This window comes from Elaeis guineensis, chromosome 13 (genome assembly GCF_000442705.2).
Source record: "Elaeis guineensis isolate ETL-2024a chromosome 13, EG11, whole genome shotgun sequence".
Lineage (NCBI taxonomy): Eukaryota > Viridiplantae > Streptophyta > Magnoliopsida > Arecales > Arecaceae > Elaeis > Elaeis guineensis.
In genome coordinates, this window is record NC_026005.2 from 72,023,379 (window position 1) to 72,043,978 (window position 20,600).

The window sequence follows — 20,600 nt, forward strand, 5'->3', positions numbered from 1 at the left end:
CGGGTTCGTACGGCTCCGTACGATGCGAAAAACCGAACCTTCACCTCTGTGTTTCACGATCAGGGCTTTTATACACCTTAATCACGACTTAGATGATGATTAGGACTCTTTAATCAACCCAAATCACGTTCTAGACCGTCGGATCAAGACCGGAAGCCATCTGAACCGTCGGATCGCGCTCCGATCCACGGAATAGTTCCGTGGACCGCGAAAAACGCGTGGGAAATATAAAAGAACCAAACTACAATAAAGAATAGGTTGTACCAAAAATTATAAGCAATTATGGCTAGTACCTCAGCCTTAAGGGCTCGTTTGATTTATAGAAAGAATTATTTTTATTAAATATTTTTTAAAAATTAAATATTAAAAATATAATATTTAAAAAATTAATTTTTATATATATTTTATTGATCATAGGAGAGTAGCATATTTTAAAATAATTTATGTTTAATTAAGTGATTATTTTATAAAAAATTATATACAATATCTATTATATTTTTAATAAAAAAATAATCTTATCTTATTTTGTTCATTCCTCGATGGCTTTATGGATATTTTTAGAAAAAAAATCATTTTCAGCTTGTGAAAAAGTAAAAAATCTATATCCTATATGAATTTTTATCTTCCATAAAATATGAAAATTTTATTTATATATGAATTATATTTCCCGATATCTCCTAAAACACTACCAAAGCAGTAAGGGTTTTTTTTTTTTTGATGGAAGGTTTATTCATTTTTTCACTGGCCGTACTTTCCCTTTTGTTTTTTTCTGGGAAGTGGAGAGGGAAAAGCGTAGTAGAAAAACTCATCTTATTTGATGGGAATTTTCAAATGAGAGGGAGAGGTTAGAAAAAGATGTCTTTATAGGAATACAAATTTTATATTTCATGAAAAAAAAATTCATATAAGATATCTATTTTTTAACTTTTTTATAAAATAAAAATTAATTTTTTTTATAAATATTTTTTAAAATCATCAAAATATCTATATCTAAAATGAATATTTTTCATATCACAATGTCTCAAACCTCCCTCTACTATAATCTATAGCTAACAATATCTTTAATCATCATAATTTTTTATTTATAAATAATAATAATATATGAAATAAAATATTTTTTTTATATTATAAATATAATTAATATTTTATATAATTTTATTATGAATGTAGATGTTCAACCAAACATAAGTTATTTTTTTATAGACAATTAAACATATCGAAATCACTTTTTAAGATATCATATTTTAAGAATTAGTTTTTTAAAAATAATATTATAAAGAAAAAAATTCTTTTCACAGATCAAAGGAGGCCTCGAGGTTCTCGTTATACAGTGTTTTGCTGCAAATCTTCTCCCCCCCCCCCCCAAAAAAAAAAAGAAAATTAGATCACAACCATCCATCATCATACCTACACGTGCAAAAGCTTGTGCCAAACAGCAATGATGTGGAACGGATCAGTTAGATCGGGATAGAAAGCAAAGTGATCACCAATCTCGAGGTTTTCATGATCACAAAAGATAACCCACCTCTGAATTAAATATTGGTGGCATTTTATTGGATGACAACAATATAAGCAAAGCATCTAAATTAAGCTGGTGTTGGTGCTGATTTATGCCTGACGCCGAAGTGGCTAGAGTTGGTAGTGAGCCGAGCCATCGGGGGTGAGATTTGTAAAAAAAATTTTGGTCAGAAGTTGCTCCGATGAAGACCCTCCGATGCTCAAGTTAAAAATTTAATCCAACGGAAAGAGGAGCATGAGAGACAGAGTTTTTGCGTATCTTTTTAGGATTCCTTTTAGGCCTCCTCTTATAGGTGGAGGTGGAAACTTCCGAAGGACAGTGTGCCATCATCGCCTCATGTGTCATGGCCAACTGTCGCTGGACAGCTGTCAGTAGACCCACAGAGGCTTCGATGGGACTGAGAGAATGTCCGAAGGAGGGCCAGCTGACCATGGATCGGTCGTCTTTTGGTTGACCTCCGAGGAAAGAGCCATAAATGGGAGGTAGAGGGGGGCCATTCCTGGCCCTTCCGGCCACCTCAATCAATCGCATCTTGTCAGGAGCCATGGCGGCGGGCCTTACCACATATGTGGTGTAATTAATGACTCCGGGATGGCTTGATTTAGTGTGGCTTCTTATCATGACGCATAGCTGGCCACTCAGGATATGGCTCCGAGGTGACGTAACTTGACGTGACCCAACGGGATTGCGTGGTGGCCATGCTTGACGTTTAGCCGCTCGATCGATGCCCATGCCTTAGGATTTTGGCCCACAAGCGGGAACCGTGGTCGGCAGAAGGATGAAAACCTGGAGTCGAGATCGGGCTCAACGTAGGTCAGAGGGAGAGAATCCATAAGTCAACTGAATGAATCTGTTCAGTGCTGCCACCTAGTCAGCCTGTGGCGATCGGTTGCCAAGGGGAGAGCTCGCTAGAAGCTAGTCAGTGGAGTCTCGGTCGCTCGGGCAGTGGGGATCGATCGATTGTTCGGGAGTTGAGAGTCAATCGATCACAAGAGTAGCTGATGAAGGATCGCCGACGAGAAGGGGCCTTAATTTGCTAAGCCTAGATTTTTTGGGCCTTGGGCCTCTTTACATTATTGTTCGGATGGAATTTTTCCCCAACATTGGTACATGTGTCCATCATTTACTTACCAAAAAAAGAAAAATAGTGTCCGACATTTACCATTTTAATTTCTCTTTCTTACCTTTTTATCTTCAATTTAATCCAATCATACGGTCCGTTTAGTTCGTTTGAAAAAGTTTTCTTCTCAAAAAGTAATTCAGAAAGTAACTTATAAAAGTTATTTTTTAGAAGTATAATTTTGGTATATTTGATTGATCATAAAAAAATATCTTATTATATAATAATTTATATTTGATCGAGCATTTATTTTTTTGAGAAAACTATATAAAATATCTATTATATCCTTAATAGATATAAGATTTTTTTTTTGCTCACAAACTTTATATAAATAATAATATTATATTTATATTAATATATATTAATATTTTAAAATAATAAATTTATTAATATAGATATAATATAATATTCAACACAATACTATATTAATACAAATATTAGCATTTTAATATAAAAATTATATTAATAGTGATAAAAAATATTGTATAAATATTAAAACAATATTAAAATATTATAAATATTTTATTATATTAATATAAGTATCAGGAATATATCATTATTTAAAATTTCATCTTAACCATCCGTCGATATCTTGTATAATTTTAATTATAAATCCTAAAAAAAATATTTTTGAAAAGAAAAAAAGACTATCAATTTTTATTTCATTAAAAGTTTCAAAATCTACCTCCCCCATAGGGCATTTGGTATAAGGTGATCCATCCAAGTCAAGGATGATGTAGGTAGAGGTAATGAGATCACCGTGTTTGATTGTATCATGATGATCCTATGTGACAGTGATTTCAAATCATCCAAACTCCTCAAATCACCGTCTAATATGATGATAGAAAACTGCTCTTGAGGATGGATATCCAACATTACTCCATCAAGATGATTTTATATTAAAATAATATATTAATCAATATATCTTGATAATCGAGAGACTTCCTAAAAGAGAAAACCATCTTTTTTTTGCCGTAATATTTTTTTGCATGCGTACGCAATATTCTACGAGCGCTAGGTGGGTAGTTGGGGTAGATCTCTACGGAAGAGAAATAAATTCTTTCTTTTCTCATCATGATAATTAAAAAAAATCTATTAGATATTTTTTTAAAATTTTTTCTGCATCAATCCTCAATTTCAACTCTCAAAGCTTTGTTGAAAGGCTGACTCAAAGTGGTGATTTCATTTTCTCAACACAATTATGGTAATCTAAGACTTTTCTCTTTTCCGTCTCTTCTTTGTCATTTTTCTTCTTTCCATCTGAGATATGTCAAGTGTATTTTTGATATTATATGATCAGTGATCTTAGATTTTGTAACATATCAAATAAAATACTTGTACATACTCGGTGATCTTTAATAACCATATGTGGCCAACCAAAATAGTGATCTTAGATTACTAGAGATCATATCGCCTCAAGATTTGGATCACCAGTCTTAGATTATCGTGGTAATCTTAGTAGGGTTACCAAACGTTCTCTATGGATTTCTATTTTTTATGAAATATAGGAAGTATTTTTTGATGAAAAGAGCTTTTTCTATCTTCTTTCTTTTAAAACTTCAACCAAATAAGAGGACTTCTTTCTACTTTCTTAGAATTGTCTTTTCCTGTCTATTTCCCGTGAATCAAACGAGTTATACATCTCTTGTTCTATTTTCATTTTATTTCCTTAGCAAAGCTATAAATGGATTGATGGTCCATATGAAATTAGTTGGCCTAGATTTGCACTAAGTATTTTAAACCATAAACCCTATTATATATGAGCAATTCTTTATACATCGCATGCGGTATAGAAAAAATACACCGTCTCACCTTATTGGGCTACGTAACCGTTACTTTTTAATATGCATTTAATACCCACAGTTTTATTTTTTTGTTTAAAATTTTGAATGACGAAAATATTCATCTTTTTTTAAAAAAATTATAATATCCTGTGGCCATATTATGACATCTTATGATCAAATTATGATTTTCTATTCATAATTTGTCAGAGGATGTCATAAGGAAGAGAAGAATATTTTTATCATTTAAAAATTTTATAAATTTTCAATGATGAAAATATCTTTCTTTTTTTATGATTTTTAAAAAAAATTATTATTTTTTATGTACAGAAAGTCATAAGTTGACAGCAGGATGTCATAATATGACCACAAGATGTTATAATTTTTTCAAAATAGGAGAGATTTTTTGTTATTCAAAATTTTAAATAAAAAAGTAGAACCATAGGTATTAAATACGCATTAAAAAGTGATGGTTACGCACTCCAAGGCGGTTGGATGGTGTGCTCCATGTCACTTTTATTGCATCGCACGCGGTGCACAAAGACTTTCTCATTATATATACAGTAAGAGAAATTTTTTTGTGCATCATAGGTGGTGTAGAAAATTCGACATAGAGCCCATCACTTTATATAATTGATTCACATAGCCATCGCTTTTTAATGCATATTTAATACCTGCATTCTATTTTTTCGTTTTAAAATTTTGAATGACAAAAATATCCTTACTCTTTGAAAAAAATTATGATATTTTATATTTATATTATGACATCTTATGTGCAGAAAGTTATGATTTTGACGCAGGATATCATAATATTGCATAAAATATTATAATTTTTTTTCAAAAAGTAAGGATATTTTCGGTATTCAAAATTTTCAAACGAAAAAATGGAACTGCAGATATTAAATTTACGTTGAAAAGTGATTGAACAAAAATACTCCTTCTATATTATGACATCCTACATGTAGGAAGTCATAATTTCTTGTAGGATATCATAATATGCCATAGGATGTTATAATTTCCTAGGTCATATGATGACATTCTAAATGTAGGAAGTCATAATATGTCACAGGATGTTATGTCACAGAATTTTATAATTTTTTTAAAAAAATAAAAATATTTTTATTATATAAAATTTTTAAATAAAAAAATAAAATTATAAATATTAAATATATATTAAAAATAATAATTATCTAAATTAATCATATAAAATAGTATACTTGATGTCGGATTTTTTACACCGCATAAGGTGCATAAATAATTTTCCTATATAGTAACGGCTACGAGACGGCTGGCCCAAACCCCACTCACCGTATAAACCCGTAGTCAATAAAACGTCGGGTGCCAAAACCCGCGAAACCGCATTCAAAAGCGCCCGCAACGTAAAATCTCCCGCGAAATTACTCCGAGTTGAGGCTAAAAAAATTCGAAAACAACGGGACTCTTCGGCGGAAAAAACCGCGGCAAAGACGTCGAAACCTTCTTCCCGCCGAATCACATAGAAGAGGAGATTAAAAGGAGCTCTTCGTTCCCTCAAATCCCAAGCTCTCCCATAGCTCTCATATTCCTTGTTCCTCTCCTCCCTTCTCCGTGCTTCTTCTGAGCGATCGCTGCGATTTCGTTTCTCTACAGCAGGGATTTTAGAAGGCTTCAGATTGAGAAGAATGGGGAAATCTGTGACGACTGGAGCTATCTCCGTTCTCCTTTCCAACCCTTCTCCCGATTCTTCTTCCGAGATTCCAGAGATCATCGTGCAAGTCGTGGATCTCAAGCCCATCGGCAGCAGTTCTACCCGATTCACGTTAGTTTTCTCGTCTCTCAGCTTCTTCTATTTTTTTTTTTTTTTTCCACTGATTCTTTCTTGATAAGCTTGGTTTTTTTGGTTTTCGTGGGACTTTTTCCGAGAAAGAGACTCTTTTCAGAGATCGGGCTTCTCCTTTCCCAGAAAACAACGATCATACAGTTTTTATTGGTTGCTCTTATCTTTAAAAAAAAATGAAAATTTTATGACGCGTCTGTAATTCTGGTTATAGTGTCAGAAAATTCGCTACATATTCTATTAGTTAGAAGGATACATAGAATAGGAAAGAAGCATGTCACCTGTTTGTCTAATTTCTCAATAAAATCCATGATGCCACACCAACAATCTTGACCTGATCAGAGAAATCGAGGTGAATGAGAGTTTATGATACCGGTATTCCTGGATACCATCTAGTGATGTTTTGCTTTGGTGATCTTGTGCAATAACATGCGATTTCTTGACATAGTACTGGAGTTTTTCTCTAGTGTTATGTTTTTACTTCCCTCAAAAAGTGTAATCATTATTCCTCTATTAACATATAACTGGGGTCAATGGTTTATTCATAACTTCCCTAAAAAAAAAGGGTTTATTCATAACAATCCTTTGTTACAGATTTATGGCTAGTGATGGGAAGGCAAAGCTCAAGGCGATGCTTCCGAGTCATTTTTCTTCAGAAATCCATTCAGGAAATCTTCAGAACCTTGGACTCATTCAGATTCTTGATTACACATGCAATGCCATTCCCAACCAAACCGAGAAGTAAGGACTCATTCAGATTCTTGATTTGTCCTTTTACCTAGAACTGTATTCATGATGATGATCTTAAACTGTACACTGTATCAGGGCTTTAATCGTGACAAAATGTGAGGTGGTTTCACCTTCTCTTGAAATGGAGATCAAAAGTGATGTGGAAAAAGTTGAATCTGGGATTTTGTTGAAACCTAAGAAGGATGAATCTAGGATTTTGTTGAAGCCTAAGCAGGAAGCGGTGTCCAAGTCAGCAGCTCAGATTATGCACGAGCAATGCAGGAAGTATGTGATTTTATCCCTAGCATAACCGACCTATTGGATTGATTGACGTGAGTGTTCGTTTGTGTACCTATAGTGCTAGGAACTCTAAAAAAAGGAAAGAAAAAAAACCTTTTCAGAAGAACATAATTATATATTTGTCATGCGTTTAAGATGTTTGCATTTATGCAATGCTCTGCACGTTCCGGGCATGCTTTTAAGATGTCTTAGCTAATATTCTCTTTAATGTTATCCCCTCCATCAGTTCTGCTCCTGCTGCAAGATTGGCAATGACAAGAAGAGTTCAGCCTCTTGTTTCCTTGAATCCTTATCAAGGCAACTGGACCATAAAGGTTCGAGTCACAAACAAAGGAAGTTTGAGGTCTTATAAGAATGCTAGAGGAGAGGGTTATGTTTTCAATATAGAGTTGACAGATGAGGATGTATGTGCTCTATTTACCTTAAAAACTTTATTTATATGAGTGGTTTATTGGTCTAGCCATTGAAGTTAATTTATTTTGGATTCTTCTGCAGGGTACTCAGATACAGGCCACCATGTTCAATGAAGCAGCAAGCAAGTTTTATCCTAAATTTGAATTGGGAAAGGTCTACTACATTTCAAAGGGATCTCTTAGGGTTGCAAACAGACAGTTTAGAACTGTGCAAAATGACTATGAGATGAACTTAAACGAAAACTCTATAGTTGAAGAGGCAGATGGAGAAGCTTTCATACCAGAGACAAAATATAACTTTGTCAAAATCGATCAACTGGGGTCATATGTTAATGGCAGGGAGATTGTAGGTAAGATTTCCATTCCATATTTTGCCTTGACTGACATCTTTTTATTCTTAAAGCCTTTTCTTACATCTCTTCTTCTATTGAACTTTTTCTTCTCTTACATGCAGATATAATTGGTATTGTTCAGAATGTTTCACCAACTTTAAGTGTTCGAAGGAAGAGCAACAATGAAACTATCCCAAAGCGTGATATTACTGTGGCAGATGATTCGTAAGTTTTTAGTCATGGTTGTTGTTGCCATTGTAGTAGTTGTCATTGTCATCATCATCATCATTGTTGGTATTTGGCATATGATAAGCTCTACACTGATTCCAATTGCAGGAGCAAAACTGTCACCGTCTCCCTATGGAATGAACTTGCTACAAATGTAGGCCAGGAGTTGCTGGACATGGCTGACACTACCCCTGTTGTAGCTATCAAATGCCTCAAAGTAGGAGAATTTCAAGGTACACTCAATTATAAATTGTCATCACAGTCTTCTTCTTTCAATTCAAAGTTAGTGTGTTTGATTAACTGTGTGGAGTTTGTAGGTGTCTCTCTTTCAACTTTAAGCAGAAGCACAGTTCTAATAAATCCAGATTTACCTGAATCAGAGAAGCTTAGAACCTGGTAAGATTCCAAACTTTGATTCTTGCCTTTCCCGAGAAGCATGCTATTGCTCCTCTCTCATTTTTCTTTGCCCATTTTTATTTTGCATAACAGGTACGATTCTGAAGGAAAAGGTACTCAAATGGCATCTGTTGGCTCAACCATGAACTCTTCATCAAAGACAGGACTTAGGTCTATGTACTCTGATAGAGTTTTACTCTCTCATATTACGAATGACCCAACCATGGGTCAGGATAAGGTATGAAGTCAGATCAACAGAATTAATTCATATTTTTCATTATGAAAATGTCATTGTAGTTCCTTGAACTTGTTACTCATGTTCTTATATTATTGCAAGTTATCTAAACCAGTTTATATTGGCCAGCCTGTGTATTTCAGCATAAAAGTGTATGCAACTTACATCAAGCCTGATCAAACAATGTGGTATCGGGCATGCAAAACCTGCAACAAGAAAGTGACTGAAGCTGTTGGTTCTGGCTATTGGTGTGAAGGGTGCCAGAGAAATGATGATCAGTGCTCTTTAAGGTAAAAGATGGAGTGAATGAGAAGTAACAAGTAATTTTGTCATGGAAAAAAGTTGAACACTGCTAAAGTTTGGTTGTGCTACCTTGCAGGTACATAATGGTAGTGAAGGTTTCAGATCATTCGGGGAAGCTTGGCTCTCGGTTTTCAATGAACAAGCAGAGAAAATAATTGGATGCACTGCTGATGAGCTGGATAGGATTAAAACAGAGGTATCCTAATGATTAAACTGTTTCATAATTGCATGCTTCTGGAAGTAACTCAGTAGCCGCTTTATATTTCCGCTCTTCTTTTAAGCCATGGGTGCTATCATGAGTTCTATATTAATTAATTAGAAAGCATGCTCATGGGAATGCTAAAATGAGTGATTGTTTCTGTGTATGTTTTCCTGCACATGGTTATCTATGCTTTATAAACACATGGTTTGATCTTGTATATTGTTGTCTAATGCTTTATAAGCACTGGATTGTTTAGTCTTATATCTACTTTTGACTATTATACATCAGGAGGGTGATGAGAAATATCAACTCAAACTGAAGGAAGCAACTTGGGTTCAACATCTTCTCCGAGTCAGTGTGACACAGTCTGAGTACATGAATGAGAAGAGGCAGAGGATAACCATCCGGTCTCAAGCAACAGTAGATTTCTCTGCTGAGTCGAGATATCTGTTAGAAGAAATATCCAAGATGTCAATCTCTTCTTCCAACTAGGCTTTACGGGCATGTTTTTTTTTGATTAACAATCTCTTTAATATATGGAAGCTGCTGACTTCTAGATCTTATTTTTGGTTGTGAAGCTCAGACATGGAAAACTCACTAGTTTTTGCTATTCATGTATCATATGTTTTTTCAGAAGCTAATCCTTCCTGATGTTTTGGGATCACTGTTTTTCTTAATCATTCTGTCTGAAGTGGCGAGGCCTTGGATCAATATATGTACTTAATATTGTTGTTCCTATTTTGGCTAAAGTTTCTGATATCATTTGTTTAACTGGTGTACAAAACAAAATTATCGAGGTCTTATTATAATTAATGTGCTTTAGCTGTTGCCCTGAATTGTCTAAGCTACCCATAGAGAGATATCAAGCACTATTATAGTGGATCATGGGTTAAAAAATAAATGAGAGCATTATGTAACAGGATTTAGGATCTGTAATGAACAAGCAGGAAGTCTGGCTCGTTCTACATTATAACAGAGTAAGTTTAGATCTATCATTTGTGATAAATGGTCTTGGTGTTGCAGTATAACAATAAAACAGAACAAATCTATTTATCATCTTTGTTTGCCAAATTACATAAGGGGATATTGTGATACTATTGTCCGTTACACTTGCAGGGAGCACGGAATATTATAGATTTGAGGACTGAAGGTCAACAACCCATTGGTACGTATAATTATTTGAAAGACAGCTTTCAACCTATGACATTGGTTTCTTTCAAAACTTCTATAAGCCTCTCTTGATCCACACAAATCACAATTATGTTCCTCTTTTAATCCTATGGCCTAGTGGTCCACAGTCTAGAAAATTAAGTCTAAACAGAAGCTCCCTCTCATCATCAAATCTTCCTGAATGCTCTTAACTCTTAACCAATAAGCTAAGCTCCAGAATTTATCCTTAGCTTGGAGATTGGTTACAATTTGTCTCAAGAATGCCTACAAATGACCTCACATGCTGCAATGATACCCTGCTTATGTCTGTGGATACATCATTTCCATCTTAGTATTTCTCATGCATTTATATCCAAATCAAGCCTTGAATTATTTAATATCAGCATCAAACAAAATATTAATCTATATCAGATAACTCAATATACCAATTTTACAGTGTTGGCAATATACCGGCAGCAGTTTTGGTTTTCTAGTGGTTTTTCATTTTTCTCCTGCTTGAATCTTCCACTCCCAACAACCAACTTGCTAGTGCCAGGGTTCTTTTATACTTGATGAACAGAGATGACCGTTATTTTATTACTACATCCAACAAGGAAGATAATATGTTAATTTAGAATACATTATCTATTCTCAGTTGGAGGATGCCGCTGCATTAGCTTTATGTGTTAAATGAAATTGGGGAATGGGGAATGTAGCAACATGTGTTGAACTTTTAAATAGAAGCAAATTTTCTACATTATAATACAAGCAATATCTTAGTAATTCTTCTAGAGAAATATGTTGAAGGATGATTGCACTGTACCTTGTGGCCTCTTGTGAGTACTTCTCATAAAATTCCTATTAGCATAGGTTTGTCTTGCATGACAATAAACCATGTAGTCATATGTAATAGATATAACATAAACAGCAAATCCTATGCCACCAGTGAATTTGTTACTAAAAACCACCTGGATTTACTTTTAGAGAAAAGCATGTCTCTTGTGATGGAAAAAAAAAATCGAGCATGATGCTGGCTTCAATTTACCAATTCTTTGCCAAGTACACTTAACATATGAAAATAGAAGTCTTATAATTTGACAAAAAAGGTCTTGTTTCTCCTGAACTGACCACACCTTATCTATGTAGATTGTTATGAAGTATCAACAAAGCAGTGCAACTTCAAATCAAGATCCACAATTTTCAGCTAAAGGATTGAAAGAAAATAAAAATTATTATATGTCGTAAACTTGGATATCAATAGTTAAATTGTCCAATGCGATCATATTAGCTTCCACCAATTGTTATAATGGTTTCTTCGCTGACTTAAAATGTGTTGCTACAGCTAGCAACTCCACTAGTAAGTAGTGCTTTTTTTCCCACAAACTAAAGAAAAAGCTCAAACTTTTCAAATAAACTGCTATATGAAATGTAATTGCCTCTTGTCAAAAAAAGAAAGGTAAGTGCCAGTTATAACTGATACTGGACCAACATGAAGTATCCAAAGAGAATTTTCATTTGAGATTCTCTTGTCTCTAGGCTTATCCGCAACTCTCCAAATTCTGCCAAGGTCACAACTGATGCTAAAAGTACAAGGAACCAAAATAATTTGAAATGGACACCAAGTTCCCTATAGAACTAAAATTCCTCAAAACCTACTGGACCGGGCTACCACATAAAAATTAACTTCTAATAAATATAAGCTCTCTTCAGTGGTATCTGAAGGTATTGATCACCTTCTCAATCATGTCCAAGGAAATGAGAACTGGCTGCAGGCAACTGTTGGAAGCGATGGAGGCTTCCTGGAAAATCTGAAAACAATGCATCGACACCCATCTTGTTTATCCAAGAGTCATACTCATCGTACGGATCTTTATGGAAATCGAAATTTAAGAACGAATTCTCATTCCTATATGTGTAAGGGTGAACCTGTGAAAGAACCAAAGTATGAAGGACCTATCTTCAGATATAGACAAGTCATGAATGCAAAGAAAGTTGATATAATGATACTAATCAGAGTATCGAAGAACAATTGATACTCAAGCATTATTGTGTGTTTGCTGTTTGTAGCAATGTGATGATAGATCATGATAATTGTAGCAGTATCAATACTCATCTTCTTGATATAATTTTCTACAAACTGGTCAAATTTGTTGATGAAAATGAACAGAATTATTGATCTCATGAGGATAGATACATGCACTGAGAACTTGAACTAATATCTTCTAGCCATGGTTCTGATAGCACCAAAAGATACTCTTTTTACAAAAGATAAAATGTATATCAAATTCTGAATCTGTAGTATGTGAAGTATTTTGCTTTAAAATGAAATACAGACAAGTGCCATATCAACCATCAACATAATGTGCTAATTGGATCTGGATAAAATTTATTGTTTTCACTTTATGTGAGAAAAAAACCTGCAATTTCCGAGCATGAGCTTTTGCAATGAGATCGGTTGGAGTTGTTAAGCGTCTGTGGACAGGGGGCACTATGGTATCCTTCCATGGCCCAATACCAACCACATACTCTTTAATATAGTCCAAGTATTTGTCTGAAGTGATCTCATCATAGGTCTACATATCGACCAGAAAATTACAAGTGAGTTGAAGACAGGCAATAATATTAAGTAGCATTTCATTCAAAAGATGAAACTAAGCTTAAAGAAATTATCGCCACTGGAGAAAAGAAGAATACCTGCTTTGTATCTTCAGTTAGTATGCTAAAGTCATCAATCAAGAAGACTTTAGGTGAATCGATTAGCTTTGAGATGTACACAAGCGAGGTCGGAGTGAATGACTGAATGAATATCGGCTTCTCCAGCCAATCTTTGGACATGTACTCACCCTTGTATCCATATTTTTTAAGTGTCTGAACAAATTTGTCCTCCAATTTCTTTCCATCTGCCCACTTAACCTGTTTTTTGATTAAAACATCCAAGAATGATCATTAGATTAGAGTTTAGTTTAAAATTAGAACTGAAATCCAACTTGAAGTCAACGATTTGAAGATCTTAGCAATCAACATTACTTCCAAGGTTCAGCAGAACATTTACTCACATGTTTGTGATGAAAACTGGATTTTTAATCTCTGGATATATTTCTACAACTCTTGGTGATTTAATGCGATCGAGATGAATTCATCAAAGGTAATGATCTGAAACTTCCCTGATTTGAATACATTAGAAAGGAGAATTAGCCTCTTGACGGCCGACCTATAAAGTTTGTAAGAATAGAGCTACCAGAATTACATATAGGTGACATTGATAGAAGTACAAAATCTTTTCAATGTGCATACTCTCATTGTTCTGCTATGAGAACAAGAAAAACCTAACCATTGATCGTTGATCACGGAAAGGGAATCTCTGCTTTGTACGGAGTGTTTTTATCTCTTCCAATGTGAAGTCGACTGTAAATAACAAATAAAAAATTTGTCATTTATCTCAAAACCCATCAAATTGCCATCCAACATTTAGCATAGACCCACAGGCTATGAGATCCATACACTTATCATGATTCATGTTAAATAGATTGAGATACAGAAAATGCACTGATGACAGCAGAAAGTGCTAGTGATGAAAAGATTGAGATGCATACAAGAGCATCAACAAGAGCTAGCACTCTACAATTATCCAAATCAATGTTCACATACCTGTAAACCATCCGGTGACATTCATTCACTGGACCTCATAGGTCCTTTTACAATCTGCAAACTCTTCACGCTTGGCTACATCAGTTGTGGCATCAAGGGTAACATCATGCATGCAAATGAGTTCACCATCCTCAGTGGCTAGTATATCAGATTCTATGAAGTCTGCACTTTCTTCAATTGCTCTCTATAAGAACCAAAAAAGTTCTTTAGAGGTTGATCTCCTTGATCCATACTAACATACAAGATTTTAGGATTCCACAATCATCGAATTGTCATCGATACATACATTATCAAACTTATGACTATAGGGGCAGCAAATGTGTTATCATATGCAAGTAAAACTGCTCAAAATTGGATATAGCGATCGAAAGCAAGCGAAGTATAATTTGCATTGATCTCACCATATAAGCAGCAGCAGTTTCTTCAGGGAGTTCGCCATTGGATCCACGATGTGCAATGTTAAAAGGGCGAAATGTTTGTAGAGGTTGCTTCGGCTTTTGACTCGGGTAGTCATGCAAAGACCTTCCAACACCACCACTAACAATCGATACTATGAAGACAGTGACAAAGCCTGCAATATATCAAGCAACAACCATTAGCGATATGTGACCTAGCAAATGGAATTGCAAGAACACAAGCCTAAGTACGTCTTGTTAGTCATGGCACAACCATAAACCAACACACCAAAGAAGGAACATTGGAAAGAGAAGGATTTAAAGAAGAGTTTGGGAGAGTTTTGGCTTACAAAGAGAAGCCATTCTCTATTGCTTTGATCTCTCTCCTCTTGAAGCTATGGATTATTGCCTCACTCGTTTGTGGCCTTTCATATGAATTCTAACGGTGGAATATTCCATGATGCCAAAGTAGCATCGTAGTTTTAGGCTTCTAGATCAAATCAAACTCGTTTCTTTTCTTTATCATCTCTTCTATCCCATCTCTGTTAGGATTTGGTTCCATTTTTAACGGTACAAAGGTGGCACACAGCGTGTACACACCTGCTTGTTACCGGCCTTCATGAACCATTCATTTAAAATTGACGGCCTGAAAGCGGATCATACACCTATTGGCTTGGAAAAAAAAATGTGTCAAACATCCATTGGGTGCTACATGCACTTGGAACAAGCAAACCTATTGCACCTCCTGAAATAATATTCTACACGTATTGAAGCTACTACAAATAATCACGACAGTCCATAAAATGCTCCTTTCTGTTCAACAAATCACATAATTCAAATGTGTATTTGAAGTCTCCAATGACATCAAGGAACTTGAATCCATGGCTATCAAACTGCTCATAAATTTCATCTCATTCAATAGTATATGTTGTCACATAGCATTATATATTATGTTGTCAAATTGGCCTTAAATCATGCTTAAACACCTCAGATATACAAATCATTTTGCATGAAAGATGGAGTACCACGTGCTTCCTCATTTTGCTATTTATTACTCTGATAACAATATTCTCCAAAATCTTGTTAAGTGCTGCCAACAAACTTGGTTATCTCAATTGTGAAAGTTTTATTGTAGAACGGCATGCTACATACAGTAGATCGATCGTACTGGCCACAAGATCCACAATAAATATAAATAAAAAAATATTATGGAGAATCGTGAGAAAAAATAATTATGAAAGAACAAAAAAATCGAGTGAAAAAAATAATTTATTCAAAAAAATAAATACTAAAATCTCACGGGGTGCCTCAAGGAGTCTTCGTACACACAAATAATCTCTCCTCTTTTTTTCACACACGGTTCTTTACGGTTTTCCACATGGTTTCATATCTAAAGGAGATACTAAAGATCCTTTAAATAGACCACCATATGTATTACAAAAAAAAAAAAATCACTATATAAATAAGAGTTTAACATCTATCTTGACTCACAAACCAAAGATCTACTAGAATATAAATACTAACAATATTTAGAAGAAAATAATTAAATAGAATAATATGAAAGATAAAATTTATTTTAAACAGGACATAAAAATATTATTTTCAATACTGTAAGCCATCATAGTCAATACTGTAAGCCATCATAAGAATATATTTAAAGTTTTATTTTTAATACTTCTCATTACGAAGTCCATACTGACAATGCTAAAGTTGCCGTTGTTATAAAGTACTATTATAGCCATGTTATCATCGCATAATAATAATAATATATAATAATTTATCGAATTAATAATTAAATAATAAAATTTTTTTATTAGTTCGAATAATAATCTTTTATTGGCTCATCCTCTTCAAAACATATACGGAAGACGATGATGTTCTATATGAGATCCTCCATTAATGACATTGAATGCAGGCACAGACAAAACTAAGTTCTTGTTTCCAGCAAAATTGGCGATATGCTGATAAAGAGGAATCTTCTTCAACCTAGCTCTTACTTTGCATACAACAGATGATGCTGCCAATATTGCATCTGCATCAACCTTTTGTTTGCACCAACCCCATTCATTAGAGGTCCCATCAAATTGCTGAACCATAAAAGTATCCATCTGAGCTTGCTCACTAGGATCCTTCCCAACCAACGCTGGTCCATTGATACTGTTCATATTCTCAACTGCGTTGAGGACACTTTTCCCAAGGTAATCCGATCCTCTATCCCTCAACTCCAAAGCTTCATATATATTCGTCGATGCTCCATTGGGAACTATAGCCCTGCAGAAAGTTCCATCACTAAGAAAACAATCCACCTCCAATTTGGGATTCCCACGATTGTCGGGATCTAATGAGCCTTGATGGACTTGATCGCCGTCATGAACGAGAAATAGAGAGAGAAAGATGGAATGGTGGTGGGTGAAAGCATTTAGTATCTCCACTAAATATATCTTTTTATTTCTTGATCTCTCTGAAGCTATTTTAAGATCAACTAGCTTTTCATCTTTATAGCTGACCAAAACTTAATAAAAAACATCCAGATTTTGGATAACTTTAATATAGAACTCTTTCATTTGATTTTATTCTCAATACAGATCTTCATAAGTGGATGGATCACTGTAGTATCCTTTGATTCTTCCTGAGCAAGTTTAGAATCAAAACATTCTTCAATTACAATCTCTTTTATTTACATGCCCCTACTTGGGTTGCTTCAAGTATTTGTATACAATTGACTTCTTCTGAATATGGAGTTAACTCCTCATGCATAAAATCTTCTAACAACTCAAACTTTGGAGTAACTTCAAAATCATAAAGTCTTCCGACAACTCAAACTTTGGAGTAATTTCAAATCAACTGATATCAAGACACAACAGGAATCATCTCTTCTCTTTTTCTTTCACACATCGTTCTCTACGATTTTCATATGGTTCTACATCCAAAGGAGGTACTAAAGGTCTCTTTAAATAGACCACTATATGATAGGAGTTTGACTTCTATCTTGACTCACAAATCAAAGACCTACTAGGACATAAATACTAATAGCTTTTAGAAGAAAATAATTAAATAGAGTAATACTAAAGATAAAGTCCTATTTTAAATAGAACACACAGAAAATAGTCCTAATTAGGGGTGTGCAAATGGTTCGATTAAAAAAAATCGAATCAAACTATTAGTTATTTCGGTGTTTGATTCGTTTTTTGCTGAAAATTTTGATTTTGGTTTAAAATCGAACTGAAATTTTTTAATTGATTCGATCTTTGGTATTTAATTTGATAATTTTGATTAATTAAAAATTAAAATTATCTGATTCTTTTGATTTAATATTTATGTTTGGACTAAATATTATTTGAACCAGAAAATCTAGTTAGACCATGCCAAATCCCTCAGTAGATAACATGCTATGTTATCTTTGTATTTGACCAATTTTCGATTGCATGCCATCCATCGTGCATTTACTCCGTGAGAGGAGGTTCCAACTTTAAGTTTAGAATAGTTTATTTTTAAATATTAATATTTTGAGAATATATTTGTATAAATTTTATGTTTCTTTTAATTTTTTGAGACTCGTTTAGGTGAATCAGATTGATGTTATTTCTTTGGATGATATTCATGTTTAGAAGAACGTGTGACAAAATCTCAAATAGATTTTTTTTTAAAAAAAAAGATCATCTTTCATGATTTATTTAGTCTAATTTTAAAACAGACTTACTTATCATGTTCTTTTAAATCATGGTTCATCTAAACTAAGCCCAAGTGCATTCTACAATTCAAATAATGAAGCTATTAAAGAATTTAATAAGTCTAAATCAAAACCAAAAGGCCAACATAAAGAAGCCCAAAACTGAATTGCCGAACCGAAATTATTTCGGATTGGTTTTAAGTATTTCGATTTAATTTTGGTTCTACAAAATGCAAGTTCGAAAGTTCGATTTTTTAAAATTTTGATTCGATTTAAACGAAAAAATCGAATGCATATCCTTAGTCCTAATCAAACATACGGTGATTTTCCTTTTGGATGTGAAACTGTATGAAAAATCATAAAAAACTGTGTGAAAAAAAAAATTTATTTGTGTATATGAAGACTTCTTTGTGAAGCATCCTTGTAAAGTTTCGATACGTATTTTTTAAATAAATTATTTTTTTTATTTGATATTTTTTTTAAATTTTGAACCGACACGATCGATCTACTATGTATAGCATGCCATTCCATGGATGTTAGTCTATGCAATTAATTATATATTTATAATCATAATTTATTAATTTGGATTGGTCAATGAAAAGAGATATAATTCTTTAAACTTTTTATATAATTCTTTAAATTTTTTGGACGCAATCTCTCATTAAATTATTTGGCTACATATTTACCTCTACAAACTTATAATTTATATATCTTTCTCTAAATTCAAAAGTTCTTTTACATATTTATTTCTATTTTCTCTGTCCGTCGGAATGGTCAATGAAAAAAATATCTTATAAAATTTTTACATATATTCTCTTATAAAAATACCCAATCAGATATTTATATTTGCAAAATGATAATTTACATATTTATCTCTCCATTGAGGTTTTTGACATGTATACCTCTCCGATCACTCTTTAAAAAGTCATTAAAGAATTAAATTTTCAAAAAAAAAAATCTACCTTACAAAACCAGATCTAAAAATTAAAATTAAATTAGGATGGCCTTCAACCATCAAATAAAATAACTTTTTAACCACTAAGATAATAATGTCTCAAGATGATTATTGTTTTTTTATATTGATTGAATTGAAATATTTCTATTGCATACCTTATTTTTCTTGGATATTCCAAAAACATTACTATTTAAAACAATTAAAAGACACTAATTAAGTTCCATTAATATTATATTTTTTGTATTTGTTATTTCTACCAAAAAATATTATACTTTTTATTCATATATTAATTTTTTTAATTTAAAAATTACACAACTTATGATTATTTTACATTCATCTTCCTACAAAAAAAATAGTGTATATAAATCCATGTGATTTAAAAATAAATATATTTCATTTTTCTTTTGAATATTTCAAAATTGATTATTAAAAAAATTTAAATTTTTTTAATAAAACCAATATCGTCTCCCTTTTCATGTACTAAAATTTTGTAAGTATCTACAAAATAAAATGAATCATATTTACTTTTTATTTTATGAAAGAGAAAGAATATAAATATCTCTAAATAAATTTTTATTTTAATCATTGTTCTTTAAATCACATGAATCTACATTATATTTTGCTTTTTAATAATAAAATTAAAAATATCCAAAAATAAAATAAATTTATATTTTACTAAATTTTTATCCATAAATATTTTGGATACATACATATAATTCGATTCAATTAGTATAAAAAAAATAAATTCAATTTACTTTTAAATAATAATCACATGCACGTGTATGTATATATGTATGTGTGTGTGTATATATATATATTACTTCTTAAATAATAATCACACACACGCATGTGTATGTATGTATGTGTGTGTATATATATATATAATTTACTTCTCAAATAATAATCACACACACGCATGCATATATATATATATATATATATATATATATATATATATATATATATATATATATATATATATATATATATATATATAATTCAGTCAAAAATTAGATAGATAATTATAATTTGTAATTAGATACCTTTCACTACTATTTTGGACATAGTTTTCCTCAACTATACTTGGAAACCAAAGTCAAAACCACACCATCCACCGAGTGGTGCTCCCCAGTCCTCATCCAATTCATTAAGGTAGCTGGAGAAATAATTCGTCTCATCAGAAAGTCTTGTACAACCTGCCGTGCTTGCAACCATTTCAATAGCCTCCAGGTCGGACGTCTATCTTGCAAACCATTAAATTATGAAGACAACAACAGCCAGCCAAACGACCCCCCACCAACCTTATAGGTGGCAGACCACCTGGCCCTCGTCTAGGAACTCTTGGTGGAGCAATTATACCCTTTCAGTGGGTATAACAGGCCAGGTGACCAGCTCCCAAAAGGAACAAA

General features: G+C 33.1%; 1 protein-coding gene and 1 pseudogene across 1 annotated transcript; one reads left to right on the forward strand and one right to left on the reverse strand.

The window, feature by feature from the left end:
* Nucleotides 1-5,780: 5,780 nt before the first annotated feature.
* On the forward strand, nucleotides 5,781-10,200 carry LOC105056091 (replication protein A 70 kDa DNA-binding subunit B). The gene is given in 13 exon segments (XM_010938168.4): nucleotides 5,781-6,218; nucleotides 6,831-6,977; nucleotides 7,062-7,250; nucleotides 7,492-7,669; nucleotides 7,761-8,028; nucleotides 8,133-8,235; nucleotides 8,347-8,471; nucleotides 8,556-8,634; nucleotides 8,728-8,872; nucleotides 8,999-9,159; nucleotides 9,249-9,277; nucleotides 9,280-9,368; nucleotides 9,663-10,200. Coding segments are annotated over 13 exon segments (1,854 nt in total). The 5' UTR covers nucleotides 5,781-6,081; the 3' UTR covers nucleotides 9,867-10,200.
* Nucleotides 10,201-12,064: 1,864 nt separating this feature from the next.
* On the reverse strand, nucleotides 12,065-20,406 carry LOC105056117 (glycerophosphodiester phosphodiesterase GDPD6-like; annotated as a pseudogene).
* Nucleotides 20,407-20,600: the final 194 nt, after the last annotated feature.